General features: G+C 40.4%; 1 protein-coding gene across 4 annotated transcripts in view; it reads right to left on the bottom strand.

Moving 5' to 3' along the window:
- Nucleotides 1-19,679, bottom strand: part of Jakmip2 (janus kinase and microtubule interacting protein 2) — a 172,888-nt gene that overhangs the window by 49,491 nt on the left and 103,718 nt on the right. For 3 of the 4 annotated variants that reach the window (XM_013025513.1, XM_013025511.1, XM_013025512.1), the window contains exons 2-4: nt 18,363-18,644; nt 5,467-5,964; nt 1,642-1,851 (exon numbers count right to left, since the gene is read on the bottom strand). In XM_013025513.1, coding sequence (XP_012880967.1) covers nt 1,642-1,851; nt 5,467-5,964; nt 18,363-18,491 — 837 coding nt within the window. In that variant the 5' untranslated portion in view covers nt 18,492-18,644. The remainder of the gene's footprint in view (nt 1-1,641; nt 1,852-5,466; nt 5,965-18,362; nt 18,645-19,679) is intronic. The other variant, XM_013025514.1, reaches the window with a different exon arrangement.

Genomic DNA, 19,679 nt, shown 5'->3' with positions numbered 1-19,679 from the left:
ACTTTCCCTTTCCTAATTCTCAATATTGATCATCGGGGCTGAAGATCAAGCCTGAGTAAGAATGCGAATGAATTCCATGTGTGATGCTCTCTGAGGCCCAGGCTCATAGAGCCAGTAGTGGCAGAGGTTGTATCAGTTTACGAGAGAGGTGTGCAGAGACCAGTGTCACGTGATTACATGAGGGAAGAGGAACATTCCTTTGTCACAGATGCACACAGCTTTCTTGGGTTAGACACCTTCCTGCTACTGCACTTGGCTGCAGAGGAGAGGGGGTAGGAAGTACAGGTGGGATCTTGTAAATTCTGGAACACTCTTGGAGAAAAAGATCAGCATAAGGAAAGTACATTACCTTCAGTTTAAAAAGGCTTTACACTAAGATGTTTTGCCCAACACAACTGGCCTATCCACTGCTAGAATTGCCATAAATCCTCTTATATACAGCCATCATGACTTAACTCTACACTGCAGGAGTGTTATGATCATGATCATAGGCAGGCAATTTTATCACCATTTTTCATTGTGATAATGAAAGAGCAGCTTTATCTACATTATATCCTGCAAGTTGCAGTATCCTAGAGGATTCAGCAGACTGGGTAGAATTCAGAGAAATCACAACTCATTCCAGGTAATGTGGTTCATGTCAACAGACAAAAAATTTAGTATATATTGAACTATATGCCACTTGTGTGCTCAATATTTTATAGACTAGACTCACACAGTACTACTAAAGTCTTTACTGTACAGAGCTGGAGACAATTAATGACAGATCCAGATCTTTGGCTCTTTCTCTTGGCATCTGTACCACCCTGTGGTAGGTGTCAGCAAAAGAACTGAGATTTACATTTGCTACATCCTGCATCAGTGTGCTTCCTACCACCTATTGGGAGATATACACATACACATACACACACACACACACACACACACACACACACACACACACACACACACACACACATCCTGAAAACCAGTTCAAAGAATTATTCATTACTTTGCTCTAAGTAGCACTTTGGAGCTCATCTCTGTTCCTAAATAATACATTTCATCTTTTTAGCAGCTAAATAATTTGAAGGGTATAAAATGTTATAGCAGATCATATACAAGCTGGCATCTCTAGTAGTACTTCTGAAAATAATTTCTGATACAAATTATGAAAATTCAGGGAAATAAATGGCAACTTCAACCAGACTCGAGGCTTTCCGGCTTTGATGACAAATGGTTGGTTCTCCTAAGCAAGTATATATTTCAAATGTTGCAAATGATAAGAATCTGTACCAATTTTTTAACCCAGTTGTCCACAGGATAGGAAGTGACCATTCTTGACAAAAGGAAAAACAGTTCCATTTAATTTATGATTCTTATAATAGACTCACATTTGAGTAGTCCTTGTTTGGCTAAGAAACATCTTTGAAGGACTTGAAGAGACCTGCAATTCTCCTGTGAACTACTAATGTAATCCAGACCACTTTCTTGTCTACGAGTTTAGAAACCCCTGCTCCCAAGGTACTGCCTGGCTTTACACTTGGAGGTAGAATTGATTTCTTTGTAGTAAACAGGAAAAGAGCTTAAGTGAAAAGTAAAACTTAGCAGCTAAATAAAAGATGACTCTGAAGTTCTTAACCTCAGTGCAGACAGACTTACCGGGCTGCTGCAGTGCTCAGAGCCATCTCCGGCCCTTCCTGGAATTTCTCGTTTGGGACTGCTCATGTTGCACTCGGCCTCTTTGACTAGGAAGAGCTGCTCATCCAAGGCCTCCTTCTGCAGTTGGAGTTTCTGTACATAGCCTGTCTGGGTTTCCAGTTCCTTTTCCAGGGAAAAGATGATCCTGTCCTTGGCTTTGATTTCATCCATCTGAATTTAATAAGACCCAAGGAATTTTATTGAGCAAGGCTATCAGGAAGCTAACTTTCACAATGATATGTACTTCTTCTGATTCGTGAACATGACAGGTGTATCAAACTCACCACTGAACAACACTGTGTAATGGAAGGCTCTCCTAGGAAAAGAGTCAAGGAGAGACATTGTTTCCATTTTTAGTTTCTATTTGTAGTATAGATGTCTCTAATCAATAATTTGGATGAAATGGTCTGGGTGATTATTGTTAATAAGGATGGAGTCTATATATTTTACCATAAGTTTTCCCAGAACAAATTGCTTATTACCTTTTCTTGTGGGGGGAATGAGCATTTCTAGTTCATTCCAATGACCAGTTACTATTATTAGCTGGCCATTTGTAACTAAGGCACCCTAAAGATTTTCTAGTTCCGAGATACTGGCATTTAAATGGTGAATTTGGAGGAAGGTCCCTTCAAAGGTTCGTAACATAGTGTTCTTTCCATTCTCAGAATTTTTGAGCATCCAGTTGTAAGTAATCATTTTATCATTATTGTCAAAACAGCACAGTTGATACTAGAACAGGATTGGAAAACTCCTGGTAGTATCAGCATCCATTACACCTCCTCCTACATCTGTGCCTATATTTATTGACATCCACACTGATTCGTGTTGAGCCTAAGCATAGCATCAAGACACTTCTTAACTCAAGGCCACAGGCATTGTAGACCAAAATTCCACTGAAAATTCTTTGTTGTCTTTGGACAAAGATATAAACTATATTTTGAAGAAAGGATAATCATTGGGTAGAATATTTCTTCTCATCTATTCTATGTGAATATTCTCACCCTAATCTATGTGAATACTCACAACAAAGGTAAGAGAGGACATGAATACAAACCCTGTGCTATTTTCCTCCATCAACTATTGCCTTCCTCTATTTAATAAGTAACTTTGTATAAATCTTCCTTGTGCTCTTTAGATCAGGAGAAAAGAGGAAAAAAGCATTTGGAATCAAAATTGTGTTAAGATAGTCACATATTCAAAAACAAATTCTTTAGTGATTTATTCTAAGACTCACAATTAAATTTTAGACAAACTTCAGAAGGGCATTGGGTAAAGTCTACATGATCCTGTAGTATCCATCATCTCATAACTAGGTAAGGAATAAGATAGTGCCTCGTTAATTTGGCACAAAAATATCATCTGTATTTTCTGACTTCTTGTTGAATATTTGAGTCCAGTGCTATTTGAATCAGGTTAACACATTCATTTGTCATGTGCAGTGATACTGACAGCTTAATATAGCTTCAGTGCATATTCCTAGCGGGGACTGATGAACTCTATCTACTGAACTTGCTAGGAAACCATTAAATTACCAGTCTAATCATCTTCATTACCATAATGGAAAATGTAAAGCCTTCAATTATAGTTCAAGCACTATAGCAAGATCTTTCTGCATCTTATATCATTTGATAATAATCCTATCCAGTACACCCTGTTTTCCTCATTTTATTGATGATGACAGAGAACTTGAAAGCTTAAACACCTTTGCCATAGTCACTTGGCTTGTGAATGATAATGCCTGATCATTAGTTCAGTTTTTTAATTCTAAAGCCTGCTCTGCAAATCCATGTGTCATATTTGCTCCAAGACTACCCACATTTTTTCTACCATTTCCCATAATAGTTTCCTGTGGAATATCTAATAATTAGTACTGAGTAGGCTCAGTACTAATTGTATAGTCATTCTCAGTATGAACTCTCACCTAAAATACTGAAAACTAACCACAGGTCTGTTTCTTGAGGGGTATTATACTAGAATTCCCTTTGTTTCCAAAAGTGGATCTCAGTGGCTTTAAGATTGAGTAAGAAGAAAAGAAATACAAGTGCATGTGTATTCTTGAAAGAACTACTCATGCTATTATATATTCACCACCACATTTTTTTTTCTTTGGGTCTGGTCATGAGGCCTGAACTCTGGGCCTGGGCGCTGTCCCTCAGCTCTTCAGCTCAAGGCTAGCGCTCTACCACTGAGCCACCTTCCCAGCCCCTCACCACCACATTTTTGAACCATTCTTCAAGTGGTTATTCTGTTTGTATTAAAGGAGATTTCATGTCTGCCTTAGCAATGTGCTAATGAAAGGAAATCATATTTATAACTCAACGAGTCATATACTCATAGCTGATACATTAAAGCCTTTAACATGCTTGGTATACCCGTCTCATGCTTATAATCCTAGCTACTCATAAGATTAAGATGAGAATCAAGGTTCAGTGCCAGAGTGGGCAGAAAATTGAAGTGTCTTTTATCTCAATTAATCACAACTAAAGGCATGGCTCAAGTGGTAGAGCAACAGCCAGGAATAAAGTACCCCAATGGGAGTGCAAGACCCTGAGTTCAAGTCCCAATATTGACTCACACAAAAAGCCATTAACCCAAAAAGTATTATTGCAAAACTTCCTTTACCTACCTGGCAACTCCAGAGTTCACAATCGTGACCGGTTTTTCTTCAACCACCATCATTTCATAAAACCAAAGGCAGGGCAAGAGATCAATATTTCTGCACTGTTTGGTCTTTACTGTCAAGCAATGCAGTAAAACCAATGGAAGTTAAAAAGAAAACTCAAAGTGTGGTACTGGCAATATTTTATAGCCATACTGTATTATAGTACAAAGAAAGTTACTCTTGATTAGTTTTCAGACCCCTTAGAGATACCATCCAAAGTACAAAAATAGAGTCTTTTAGCACTGGCAGACACAGAAGGAAAGCATAGTTTTCCCAAGGAAGCATGAAGTATATTCTAATAGGCAAGAATTGATTCTATTAAGATAAATCCTAAGATATAGTTAATACTAAACTTCTGAATGTAGATGAATATAACTGTTTCTAAAATAATTGGACAATGTCAACTTAGGACATTAGAGCTTTTAGATGTTAGACTTGTTTTATCTTTGAGTGTGGTGAAAGACCTGTATGGCTCTTAATTATACACATTACAAGGAAAGAGCCAACTCTGCACGGGGTTGAGGTAAGTCGTGAAAAATGAAAATAGCACACTAGCTCTTGTTTAGAATGCCCTTTGCTGATTTTGTGGAAAAGTTCTATTTTAAGCCTAAGTCATGATTTTTGCCTCTGTGTTTTGTTTAGAAAGAAATACTGCTGAATCATTCAGAATGTTCTCTGTGGAAGCCATTTTCAGACATCTTGAAAATCATAAATATCTCCTCGCTCCTTTAACTCACCCAATGGGATCCACAGAACAAGGGGTGACTATGGAATAGCTCAACATTTAGAATACATTTAAATACATGTGTTCATGAATTCAGGAAAAGAGCAATCATTGACTATTATGTATTCCATGTACAAGAGAGGCCTAGGAGAATCGTGCTACTATGACAAAGGGTAATTCCCAAATCTCTTGCATTTGCAGTTTGGGTTTTGGGATATCCATCTGTTTATTTACCTCCCTACCTCCCTACTTACTGATCTATGCTGTTTGGGGTCAGGCTTCCAAAACACAGGCATTGTTTGTAACCTACTGACAAGGAAACACCTTCAAAAGCAAATCCCATGGATCTTTGAAACCTGGAAAGAGAATGTTTCTGCCTTGGTCTGATGAAACTACTAACCAGCCTCCGAATATCCCGCTCCGACTCCCACTTGATCTTTGAGATGGCTTCTTGGTGAGACTGATGTTCACTTCTGAGATCCCCGGCCTTGATTTTATCCGCTTGGATCATATTACTCAGAGCCTCGTCCACCTGCTTCTTGGCTGTTTTTAGGTCTGTAATTTCCTGTAAGAGCTTAAGGCGCTCTGCATCAAACAGTTTCCGGGCCTCTTCCCGGGCTTCGATGGTGAGCGCTGTCCGTACTTTGTCACTGCTGCCATCCCGGAGAGCGCACAGGGCAGACTTGAGCCTCTGGATCTCTCCATCCCGCACCTTCACTGTCCGTGACATTTCTTGCTCATGCTGCTTGATGAGATTCTCCCTCACGGCCTGCAGCTCCTTCATCTTCTCCTCGTGGAGCTTGGCTTTGAGTTCCGTCACCAGGACGGTGTGCTTGCGCTGCTCCAGCTCGCGGATCCTCTTCGCTTCTTGAGTCTTCTCTCTTTCAAGCTTGGACACCTAAAGGCAGAGAACGCGAGAGGATGAAAAGAAGTGAGCCTCCAAGGGAGCATATGCTCCCAAGCAGGATTTGCAAGGCAGGCTGACCCTGAAACTTCATTCGCTTTTGAAAACTTCTAGGCCACTCTGTGCTCAGAGGAAAGGAAATCACCTATTCCTAGATTTCAAGCTATGGGTATCAGGTGTAGAAGATGGAACACCACAGAAGGTTTATCTTAATGCTGCTCGGACAGATGCTTGATCTTGTCGGGCTTTATTATTCCTGTGTGATCTGCAGATGAACAAGAAGCTTGTCAGAAATCCAGAATCCCAGACCCATCAATCACAAAGTTCATTCCCCACCCCCCTTCCCCAGACAATTGGTATAGATTTTTTTTTAAATAGGGACAATTTCTATCATGGGTCTCCCTTTGGTGGAGAAGAATTCAATGCAGAACACCTGGAGAGCTTTTTTAGACTCTACAACCCTGACTAGATAGAAACTGACACATGTGGGCATCTCTGGAGAGCTCAGAGTTTGGTAGTGTGATCAGGCACGTGAATTGGTACCTGAAATTAGATTATGAAAGATGCTTCTCCCTCCTTTTCTTTGCAGAGATTTGCTGTGAATGAGGAACTAGAAGATGAAGACAGGTCACTATAGCCACAACTTCATGGTAGTTTGAAAACCTAGCTCCATCCTCAAAGGTAATGCATGCATGCATGCACCAATTACCCAGCAGCCAAGCATGAAACCAAAAGCCTGTACTTTTTTGAGTCCTACTCTCAGACTTTATAGTGGCTGCTTTTATTTCTGCATACTCATAGACCTCTCTACATTCTTTCTCCACTCTCATTCCTATATGTCTATTATACTCTAAGCCAGTGCTTTGACCAGTTTAATAATGATTGCTTCTAATGGTTTCATTAGAAGCGGAGGATAGTAGTAGTGTTTGAACTCAGAACCTTATGCTCACATGGTTTGCTGGCTCAGCTGGCACTCCACCACTTGAGCCACACCTCCAGCTGAACTTTTTGCTGGTTATTTTGATGATGGTCTTTTCATCCCTGGAACTGTCAGGCCAAGTGTAGAGCACCAACCTAGCAAGTGGGAGGCTGGGTTCAAACCCCAGGACTGTTTCAGCTAAAAATAAGTGTTTGAGATTCAAAGTCCTTTTGAAATCATTCTAATTATAAGGTGAACTGTCTGAGATTTTACTTACCTCAATGATTTACCTACCTTTAATTAGAACAGTACTCTTCTAAGGCCACATAACCTCTTACGGATCTTATTTTTAAAGACAAAAAGCAACGATTCTCTAAAAGAGTTTGGAGCACAAGGCACTTGGTAAAAGCAGAAGCTAGGCAAGTGTGAATGAGCATCCTCAATCTCACCTCCAGCTTAGGCCTGAGGCTATTTCCTGGATGCCTCCCCTCTCACATGCTCTGAGGGGTGTGGTCCAGTATGGTGACTACTGTTGCAGTGAGCACTTGGAGTATTGTAGGATTAACTTGAGAATACTCTGATGTCAAATGCCCTTGGGAATTTGAAGACATATTGTGAAAGAAAGGATGTAAAATTTACTTGTCAATCATGTATATGGGGGGCCACATGTGGAATTTATGATATTTTGGCTAAATTGCATTGCATAAACTGTACTATGAAAACTAATTATGCTTGTTCTTTTGAAATTTATTGCTGGAAGAAACTTAATTACATAAATGGAATGCATTTACAATGATCTCAGTCAAAGTCAATGTAGAGTTCTTCAAGGTTCACTAAAGTTCAATAAGGTACATGGTAATGGTCATCTATGAGGTTCATGACTGGAGTAGGGAATGGACAGACAACCAGGCAATAATAAAAGTAATCATAAATAACAATAATAATCATAACAATAATAACACAGAGCTACCTAAATCCACTAATTGTGAACTAGATAATTGGTAATGTGCTTTTAGTAAAGCTTAGGTTTATTCTTTTTTTATTGTAAAGATTCTGTATAGAAGGGCTACAGTTGCATGAGTAAGATAATGAGTATGTTTCTTGTTGAGCATTTTTACCCCTTCCTTTGTTGTTCTCCCACGATCTCTTCCTTCCTCTACCTCCCTCACTCCTCCCTGCCCCCCCCGCCCCAAAGTTGTAAAGTTCATTTCCAATATAGTGTCTTGTGGGTATCATTGAAAGCTTATGTTTATTCTTATTTATACACCTGCTCAAAACTTGTACAGGATTCCTTTAGGCTGTAGAGGAAAAAAATCCCAAAACCTAAGCCTCATGATTTCCTGAGGCTCAGCTTTCATGACTCTTTGGGAAGGTTTCAGTTCCTGTTTTCTCCCTCCATTTCCCTATCTACCTGAACTCCAGGCACAGGGAACTTTACTGTTTTCTGCACACGGCATACGTTGTATCTTAGGTAGGGCTTACAATTGCTCTGTCCTTCCCTCAGTTCCTTTCTGGATCTGCTCATTCCTCCTGACCCAGCTAGGTACCAACTACCCCTGTCTTGCAAATCCAGCAACCAAAACATCTCTTTACTTGGATTTTCCTCCTTTTTCTTCTTCTTCTTCTCTCCTCCTCCTCCTCCTTCTCCTCTTCTTCTTCATCGTCCTCTTTCTTGCTGTTATTATTATCACTATTTTATGCTTGTTTGTCTCTTCTATACTTGTTTGTTCATTCCTTACTCCAGTCTTGAAGTCATTACCATGTATCCACTGGTAACTAATGCACCACACAATAGGAGCCAGAGCATATGTGGAATAAAGGACTAATGTTAGTATGTTCTTCTAGCTAAGAAGAAGCGAGGATAATACACCTGTTGCACAGTTTAGAGAACACAGATTTGTATACTTAGTATAGAAGGCCTTTTCTGTACAATATTGCAACAAAACACAAAAACCCTTAACATAGCCTTTGTTTGCTGCTGCTCTCAATGTTTCAGTAAGGATAATCTAGATCTTGTTCTCCATCATTCTAGAAGATGCTATCTTCCAGACCAGAGGGTGAACAAACAATGACCCATAGGCCAAATCCATGGATTTAAATAAAGTTTCATTTGAACTCAGCCTTGCTCATTCATTTTCTTATTGCTCAAGGCTGCTTCATATCATAATAGAGTTGAGTAGTATCATAGAGATTGTCTAGCTCACTGAGACTAAATAAGGTATTTACTACCTTGCCCTTTATAGGAAAAGTTTGCTGAATGCTGTCCTAAATAATAACTTTTAATGCTATAGAAATTCAATTTACCTTCTATATAAGACATTGAAAAAATTACTTTGCTTCACGTGAGAGAAACACAGTCTCCTTTGATTTCATCATGATGTATTTATTTACATTGGACATTTGGGACAATGTCATAATGCAAGGTGTTGGATAAAATGCTCCTAAGGGAAATTGTAGAAATTCTTCCTAGTACATGAGAAATTGTAACAAGAGTGAAGAAAGGAATTGGGCAGCTGTGGCTCACACCTGTAATTCTATCTATTCAGGAGGTTGAGAACTGAGGATCATGATTCAAAATCAGCCTATGCAGAAAAGTCCATGATGAGTCTTTTTAGATTTTAAAAATTTTATTGTAATGGTGACGTATAGAGGGGTTACAGTTACATAAGTTAGGTAGTGAGTACATTTCCTTTTGAACAGTGTCACCTCCTCCCTCATTCTCTCCGAGTTTTTCCCCTCCTGGCTTCCCTCTCCCCCCACCCGAGTTGTATAGTTCATTTCCAATATAGTGTCTAGTGGGTTTCATTGCTGAACTGGTTCACCCTTTGTCTCACTGTTTCTCTGCTTCCCTTTCCACTCCCCAAATCAGATAAACTTAGATACAAGACAAAGGGTACAGAAATTTAAAAAATAGTGATAGAAGGGATAAACCAAAGTAAAAAAAGGAAAGAAAATAAAAAACCCAAAAAAAGTACGATAAAATATTTCTTGCTTGGGCTGGGAGGGTGGCTCAGTGGTAGAGAATTTGCCTTGCATGCTCAAGGCCTTGGGTTCGATTCCTCAGCACCACATAAGCAAAAAAGAAAAAACCGGAAGTGATGCTGTGGCTCAGGTGGTAGAGCGCTAGCCTTGAGCTGAAGAGCTGAGTGACAGCGCCCAGGCCCAGAGTTCAGGCCCCACGATCGGACCAAAAAAAAAAAAATTTCTTGCTTCCATTTCTTGGAGTTCATTTTGATCAGCATCATTTTATGTGATCTTATGCACATAGGTATTGAGCCCTTGTGATGCTCTCCTAAGAATATCCTCCTTTGTTCTCACTGTATGAGTGTTTAGACTGCTGTTTAGTTAACCGTGTCCAGGTATAATTATTTGTCTTTTACTATCCGTTGGATTTACTTGCAGAGTAATAGGCACATTCTAATTATTACAAATGAGGGAAAGCATACAGCCTAAGTGTCTTTGGGTCTGGATTACTTGGCTTAGTATAATTTTTCCCAAATTTTTCCATTTCCTTATGAATGGGACAATGTAATTCTTTCTGATAGAAGCATAGAATTCCATTGTATGTGTGTGTGTATATATGTGTGTGTATGTATATATATGTGTGTGTGTGTATCTGTGTGTATGTATATATATGCCATACTTTCTTGATTCATTTGTCCACTGAGGGACAGCTGGGTTGGCTCCATATTTGGGCTATGGTAAACAATGCTACAATAAACATGGTCATGACGTTAGCTTTAGTGTAGCCTGGTTTGTGGCTATTTGGATAGATGTCCAGGAGTGGAATTGCTGGATCATATGGAAGCTCTATGTTCAGTTTTTTGAGAAACCACCATACTGCTTTTCCGAGTGGTTGATACTTTGTGAACCTTTATGCTAAAATTGGAGAATCTGGATGTAATAGAATATAGAAAATATTGATAAAAACTAAACTAAGAAGATTTAAACTAACTAAATAGACACATAACAAGTAATGAAATAGAATGGCAATAAAAGACCTCCCATCCAAGAAAAGCCCAGAATTCTATAAGGCCTTTAAAGGGGAACTCATGCCAATAATCCTCAAACTCTTCAATGGAATTGAAAGAGACAGATCATTACCAAACTCATTCTATGAAATCAGCATAATCTTCATCCCCAAACCAGATAGGGACTCATCAAAGAAAGGGAATTACAGACCCATCTCTTTGATGAGTATCAATGCAAAACTTCTCAATAAAATTCTGGCCAACTGAATTCAACAACCAACCAAAAAAAAAAAAAATCGCACACTGTGATCAAGTGGGATTCATTCCTGGTGTGCAAAGCTGGTTCAATATAAGCAAGTCAATTTATGTAATTCAATGCATCAACAGAAGCAAGGACAATAACCACAAGATCATCTCAATAGATGCAAAATGATGAGAATCTTATTTCCAATTAACCACCAAAAAGGTGGAGGTAGAGCTGTGGCACAAGTGATAGACTATAAAATCTAAAGGACAACACCTAGGACCTGAGAAGTGATAAAGTATAAAATCTAATGGACAATGCTTAGGACCTGAGTGTAAGGCCTCATACTGGCACCAAAAAAAAAAAAAGAAAGAAAGAAAGGAAAGAAGGAAGAAAGGAAGGAAGGAAGGAGAAAGCATAAGAAATTATGAATTTACAGTTGTATTCCATCATCTGCTCTCTCTATGAAATTTTATTGAAAATGCCTGCCGAGCTTATTTTTCTAGGGTTAAATTAGATAATGCATGGGGAAATAAATATTTTGAAGTGGAAAATACAAGGATTTGCAAAGTAGCATTGCAATTAGATAAAATAGGAGACATTGCAGATAAAAATCATATGTATCAGGTTCTTTTCAGGAACATAGGATTGTATCCTTCATGATTTTCTATTTCTCTTAAAGTGTAAACCTTGATCTTCTGTGTGCTGAAACAGGAGGGAAGATGAACAAAAACTAATTAAAAATAAAGATGAGCTGACAAAGTGTTCCAAACCAAAAGACACAAACCAATATGATCAAACACTGGTCCTTTTATCCATATCTTAAGAGAATTGGCTAAAACAAAGAAAATTCAACAGAACTCAGTAATATCTGACATTTCTTGTGTCTACATATTTTGGTTGTCATGGAAACTGATGCTATCCCGTCCCTCCCCAGGATTTCTCAGTATAACTTTTTCCCCTCTTAAGCTTGAGGGAAGTGTTTAACTATGACTGAGAACCAAAGAATCTGATTACAAATGCTGGGCAAAAGAGACAATTGAATGTTTTATAGTATTTTTTTCTGAAAATTATTAGCAGTATAGATTAGACTACTAGATTTAAATAGATACAAATACCTTAATACAAATCTTGAGATGAATATACAAAAGGAAGTATTGCCTTATGAAATTATACTGATGGTACTATTTTGAAGTGGAAAAACTTATTTAGTAACAGCAAGAAATGCTGTGATGAATGGAGAGGTTTTATGGAAAAAAGAAACAGCTTAATCATACAATTGCTAGCTATTATGAGAGCTCACTGTAAGTTGGTCACCTTTCAAATAGACTCTACTTTTCAGTCCACTTAACCCTGGAATGACACAGGTTGTGTTTGTTTCATCCCAATTTCAGATAGAAGGAGAGGAGCAGAAGAAATACAGGCACAAAGTAGGGAAGGCAGATGGAAGCCCAGGGGCTCCAGGGGCCAGGTGTGTAGGGGTCAGCGCCCAGTCTCCCTGCTGACTCTGAAGCGTTGGGCACACCGCCTCACCTCTGCCAGCTCCAGCATTCTCATTTGCCTATTAGGATGGATAGCATCATTCTCTCATGGCTGTAGAAAGGATCCACACAGACTCTGGGCCAAAAGCAAGTTTGTAACTATTAATATTTGGTAGATATTATAATGATAATTTTGATAAATATTTTCATCTACAGTAATACTACATTATACAACGTTACATTAATACTACCAACAACCCATATTATTATACAATTCCTACTCATTAAAGCTGTAGCCACTGTTTTCCAAATGAAAAGGTATGCTTAAGGAAAATAGATTTCCTTAGGGTGTGTTCATTCTCTAGCACTGGTGACATAGACTCTTTCTTTACTTTTATTTGTGGGGGGTTTGAACTCAGGGCCTGGGCACTGTACTTGATCTTTTGCTCAAGGCTAGCACACTTCCACTTGAGCCACAGTGTCACTTCGGGCTTCTGTTTATGTGGTACTGAGGAATCGATCCCAGGGCTTCCTGCATGCTAGGCAAGCACTCTACCACTAAGCCACATTTCCAGCCTGACATAGACTCTTAAAACATACTTTGAGTCCATGTGAGGATAAGAAGTAGGGTTTGGGGTACAACAGGAATAAAAGAAGGGGACACTGAGCAAGGCATTGACCAATAATTCTCAGATTTCTTCTCCTGTAGAGGTCCTATAGAACAAAATGATCACTAGGAAAACTTAATCCTGCTGGTGAAAGGTCACACTCTGAAGGAAGAGAATAATGGCTGCTATATATGGGTCTCACAATGTATGTGTCTCTTCCATCATAATTCTAGTCTGGCCTTTCAAAACGCCAGAGTAAATTCTACCAAGATAATGGTGGTGATGATCTGGGCTTCACTATGAACTTAGAAATCTAAGATTTAAAACTGAGCTGAGGGGCTGGGAAGGTGGCTCAGTGGTAGAGTGCTTGCCTTGCATGCCGGAGGCCCTGGGTTCGATTCCTTAGCACCACATAAGCAAAAAGAAAAAAGCCGGAAGTAGCACCGTGGCTCAAGTGGTAGAATGCTAGCCTTGAGCTGAAGAGCTGAGGGACAGTACCCAGGTCCAGAGTTCAGACCCCACAACCGGACCCCCCCCCCCAAAAAAAAACTGAGCTGAGTCAAAAGTAAGAAGAGGCTGAGAGGCTATCAGGGCAAGGCAAGCTAACCACACTTTGGCTTGGATTATCTGTATTAAATGTTCCTGGAAAGCAAATCCACAAGAAGCTCTTGAGCATTTTCATGGATGCCAAAGAGATGTTAAGCAGGAGAAGAGAGGAGGAGAAGGGAAAACCTGCCATGGCCAGAAGGTTGCTTTTGAGAAGCCTTAAGCAACCTGGTAGAGCACAAAGAGTTTTGGTGGATTTCTTGCTTTCAGCAAATTATTCTTCCTGAAAGTTTAAGTAAAGGTGCAGATAGCAAGAAATGCCTCATTCCAAATCTAGGCCTCCAAGTCAGAAGCTTTGTGAATGTAACCAAGAGGGCTGGCTTTTGGAGAGGGCCCTGGGTACCATAGGAAGAGCAGAACTGTCTTGATCTCCACTCTCTACAAGAAGAGTCTATTCTGGCTCCTCTGCTTACTCTTGCTGGGAACCAATTAGATGAAAAGTTTGAGATCAGAAGAGTGATCACACACAGCCTCGGTTGTAAAGCACTGTGTCAAGCTGCTCTGTATTCTGAAGATCTGCTTCAATACTCCATGTCCCATCCTCCACCTGAAATCTAGGCCCTGAAATCTAGGCCTGCTTCCTGAAGCCTCTACTCCGGGAATCTAGTTATCTCCTCCCACTCCATTACTGTACCACATTGCTCACCGCCACTGGAACCATCACTAGGGGCAAGTACAGACCTATGGGGGAATGCAGTGGATGAATGTCACATCTCACAGCAAGCCCTGTGTCTTCCTACACACAGGATTTTGGATCATGGCTTCACCATGTTCACAATTAAGGCAAACAGAAAAACACTGTAAGTTAATGGGTCCTAGTGCTGGTCCCAGGAAAAGGTAGATCTAGGTAGGCATCCTTTCTTCACCCAAACATAAGGTTTCTCTCATAAATAAGTATCTTGACAGTACTGATGCTTCAGAGATGTCAGAAAATCCTTCTTTTTTTCCTTTAAATCAAGTCAGTTCATTAGTTCAGTCATTTGGAGCCTTTCCTATACACCAGGTGGTTGCTTCATCTGTAAAATGGAAATAGCAGCTAAGCCCATCTGGGAGGGTAGTAAACAGGGTCAAGCGAGATGACCATATTAAGGCACTTAATAAAAATCTTCCCCCTCAATCTTACAAATAGATACACTAGAGTCCTACTTGAAAGATGAGGACAGGAAAATAGACATTGAGTGGCTTCAGAATTTGAGCAGGGATACTCAGAGTGCTGAGTGTACGAGCTGAGATTATGACCAGATGTGGACTTGTTAGGAGTGTGTGACAGATATTAAACATTCAGTCAGTAGTTGCTGCTTATATGATCAACTAAATCACTTCTGGCTCTGTTCTGTGCATGCTGCACATTCTGTAAATATCAACAAGATTATTTATCTGACTGGAAAAATGAGTAATGGCCCGTCACTCTAAAGGTCTCCGACTCTTTAGTCTGTTCCCAGCGGTGGAATTGTCATTTTGCCATCAGCGCCTCAGAGCCAAACTGAAAGTGTAAATTCCTATCTTGGCAGTGATCCTATTCTCTCCAAGAGCCTGGCCCGGTAGAAACGCAATCATATTTATTCATAATGAAACGGCTTTATGACTTGTTTGCCCTCTAGATTCCCTTTGCTCTTAGGGGACCGCAGCAGACAGGCAGCTGGGCTTTGCTCTAGCTCCTGGGCTGGGATTGTAATTAACTGTCTCTGAAAAGAAGAGAGACAGAGGGAGCAAGAGAAGAAAGGATAAGGCCGTGTTCATATATGAGAAGCTTGAGTCAGAGTCTTGTCAGGGGAAGAGACAATGACACCTGCCTGCAGACCTAGTATCAGGTCCCAGAGAGACAAGCAGCCTTGGGGAAGCTTAAGGGTTACCCGTTTAAAAAAGGCTGGAATGTGTGGGAAATGGGCACAGTGGGGTCTGCAGGGCCCCTGCTCCTCTAAAAATCTCATGATTTTGTTTTCTGTCCAACAGCAGCGCATTAGGGTTTCCAGTCTCCACATGGACAATCTGACTCCTCTGCTTGTCATTTGTCATCCTGCCTCTACTAAAATTAGACGACTCGGGCTTCCTTCAAGCACATCATTGCCTCTGGGAAAGCTCAAACCAATGAGATGAAGTGGCAAGAACTGGAGGGAATCTTCCTCTGAGAGTATTTGTGAACCCCAGAGCTGGGAATAACCCTCCACCTACATCTGCCAGAACCCTAAGTCCTGCTCCTGCCCCTGCCCATTCTAGCAGCAGCTCCAAGGCAGGTGGACTCAGGAATGCCACCCTCCCCTAAGTCCCAGGTTATTCACATGCATGGCAGTACTTAGAGACACATGGTGGAAGAACAGATTCCGTCATCTGCATTACAGTTGAGACACTGTGACATTCAAACTGGTCTCCAAGGAGAGAGAAAAAATGCCTAAAACATCCGGCTCACAAAGTAATGCAGGTTTTTTTTTTTTAAAGAGATCATGTTACTTTTTGCTCCATGGAAAGTAAAGCACTTTCTTCATAAAATTTACAGTGGGGTTTATTTGTCCAAGGCCAAGGCTTAGCTGAAATGAGAAACAATAGACTTTGGACAGGTAGACACCATGTATTATTATTATTATTATTATTTTGGTTGGTGATCAGACTTGAGCTAGACATTTGATGTTTTGGCTCATTAGCAGGCACCCTACTACCTGAGCTATCCCTGACACTATGATTATTGCTGAATAGGGACAGGTAGATTTTTTTGGGGGGGACCACAAATTAATAGTTGTGTCAAGGAAAAAGAAGAGAACATGGAATAAGGATATTTGTTGGTGTGATGTACTGCTTGATGATCAAGAGGAACCCTTAGGCTGACATGATTTTCTCATTTTAGAGAAGAAAAATGTTTTATGTACCAGGCACCAGTGGTTAATGACAGTGATCCTAGCTATTCATAAGGATGAGATCTGAGGATTGCAGTTCAAAGCTGACTGGGAAGGAATGTCCATGAGACTCTTATCTCCAACTAACCACCAGAAATATGAAAGTAGAACTGTGACTCAAGTGGTAGAGCCTCTGTTGAGCAAAAAGCTAAGGGACAGTGTCCAGGCCCTGAGTTCAAGCCCTAGTACAGGCAAAAAGAAAAGTCTTACATTTTTTGGATATTTCAAAATACTTTTCTTCAGTGAGTTACTCAATGCTTACCCTGTCATGCTGAGATTTATGCAAGAATATCCCTTAAACAGATGAGATTTAGCAACGGAGTCAAATTTAGAGAACGTTACAAGGAATAGAAATAAATATTCACAATTATTGGAAAGTTTAGGATTGGCATGGCAGCTCTCTGAGCACTTATCAATATTCTTATTTATGCCGTGTAAGTACTTTGTGTGTTTATGTAATTATATTTCTTCACAGCCCCAAGGGATAGTAGCAGTATTTTAATGATGCTGAAAATAAACTATAACAAATAAGACACTTTCCAGTCATTTTTCCATTTATTCAACAAATGTACATTCATCTTTAACCTCTGGGCATTATTTAGGCTATGGAGATATGAAATAAGCTAAGTTCCAAGTTTCAAAGAGACAATACTGAATAGGAATGATAAACCCTAAGCAAATAAATGTATACATTTTTGTAATACAAATTGAGGAAAGAGTGTGAGGATAATTGGAGGAAGTGGTATGTTTTGGTGTGTTTTAGAGATGAAGGTTAGTTGAATGATGCTTAGGAGCAGCTACTGGAAGGAGGTGGAGAAAGGAGCAAATGTTGAGTTAGGGGAAAACAAGGACCACTCCATGAATGTAATTAGCATACTACTCTTGATCCAGCAAAAAGCCAGTGGCAGCATGATCAAGAAAAGATGTTATGTGATGAGCTCCAGTGGGGAATGGAGCCAGGCACCAGTGGCTCACACCTGTACTTAAAAGGTTGAGATCTGAGGATCATGGTTTGAAGCAAGCCTGGGCAGGAAAGTCTATGAGACTCTGACAAATCAGCAAAAAGCTGGACTGGAGATGTGGCTCAAGTGGTGGAATACCAGGCTTGAGCGGAAAAGCACCTAGATCAAGTTCAAGCTCCAATCAAGTTCAGTCCCCTTCCCCCCTAAAATAAGAAACAAATAAAAGAAGGAACAGGAAGTCGTATCATATAGGGGTGGTAGATTCCTTTGACTGAGAGGGAAGTAGGAAGTCAATGGATGTGAGGAGTGGAAAGAGAAGATGAAGTGTACTCTTGAGGAATTGCTCTGAACCTTACAGGGGATATTCTCCAAAGGCTAAGGTAGTCCTTTTTCAAGGTTGTACAACTATTTGGTGTTGTGGTCAGAGGTAATGGTAGGGAGGGGGTAGCATCTCAATGTTTGTATTAGGCATTCTTGCCCAGGCATCCCGAGAAGGCAGGGATCTGCCTAGCGTGCATCTTACTTTCTGTCCTAATCCTGCTCAGCCAACCCTTCCACACACTAGCTCTCTCCATGGGCACACAGGGGTTATTGCCTCTGGCAATTGGTGGTTGACTGGGATGGGGATGGGGCACAGAGCTGTGTTTGTTGTGCAGACACATGGCCAGTGCCTGCACCTACCAAGGCCATGGCTGCAAAGAACCCTCACTCACCTTGGACTTCTCCTGATGCAGCTCTATCTGGATGTCTGTGAGCTTGGTCCTGAGGTCTTCATTGGCAGCTTGAAGGGCGACAATGAGTGCCTCGGGCTTCTCGCCCTTATTTCGCCCTTTCTTGGACATTTTTTTCCCCTTTCTAAATGGAGTCTGTTGTTTTTAATCCGTTCAAACGGGTACTGCCATGGTACTGTTTCTTATCCTGAGGTGCGAGGTCTCAGCATCTACAGCGTGGTGCTGCTCCTTGGTAAGGCGTCTTCAACTGCTGCTCTGGAAGCCCTGGGAAGAGGAAGAGATATTGACTGTTTGGACAAGTCCTTTCTACCGTAGGGCCAATCAGATCCCCGAGCCCCAGTGGCTATAGGCACCTCCTCCTGGGGCTCTCCTGTTTCTAGAACCTCCTTATAATCTGCAGAGAACTTGCACTGATTTCACCAAAACCTAACCTAGTTATTCAATGCCCTGCCCCTAGCCTAGGACTTTCAAATCCTGCAGGCTCTGTTTGTCAGAATATACGTGGCCTTCTGTCCTTATCTCCTCCATGTCAATAACTGATGATTGACTGATGCTCTGGCCATTAAGAATGGGGTTGAAAAGGAAGTCACCTGTACGGTGACCTCCAAATGCCCAGACCACCTACTTTTACACAATCTAATATATGGAGACAGAGGACAATTTGATGGTTAAGTGGTGAGAATTGAGTAGTAACTGTAAATGGGTTCTTGGATTGAATCATTTAGTTAGAATTCTTTTCATATGCTTTTCTAGGGTTAGAATACTTTAAAAAAAAGGGAAAAGTGTTGTGAAGAGTCTTAAAAATACACTCTTCAGTAGAATGCACAAAGTTCTGATTTAATATATTTCATATAATAATAACAACAACAACAATAATAATAAATGTACAAGAGGGCTCAAAACAATAATTCTCTTGCCATTTTTTCAAAAGTAATCCATGGCTTGGGTCTTTCTCTTTGCTAATTTGTGCTGGTATTTCATCATGTTATCAGTATTTTCATCACATTTCTAACAGTTGAACAATTCCTCTCCTAAATAGATTTTAGCAGATAAATCACAGGTAAAAAATGTACAGTAGTACAGGTGGACCCATTGCAACAATGAGATGTACAAGATGTTATGTCGAAAAATGAACTTTACAACTTTGATGCAGGGAGGGGAGAAGGGGAGAGAGAGGGTGGGGGTAGAAGGTGGGGGGGGGAGATGGGAAGGGATGGGAAGGGGAAACAAAGGAGGAGGCAACAATGCTTGATAAGAAATGTACTCATTACCTTGCTCATGTAATTGTAACCCCTCTGT

The sequence above is a fragment of the Dipodomys ordii genome, unplaced genomic scaffold (genome assembly GCF_000151885.1).
Source record: "Dipodomys ordii isolate 6190 unplaced genomic scaffold, Dord_2.0 Scaffold85, whole genome shotgun sequence".
NCBI classification, from domain to species: domain Eukaryota; kingdom Metazoa; phylum Chordata; class Mammalia; order Rodentia; family Heteromyidae; genus Dipodomys; species Dipodomys ordii.
This window is presented reverse-complemented; position numbering and strand designations above follow the sequence as displayed.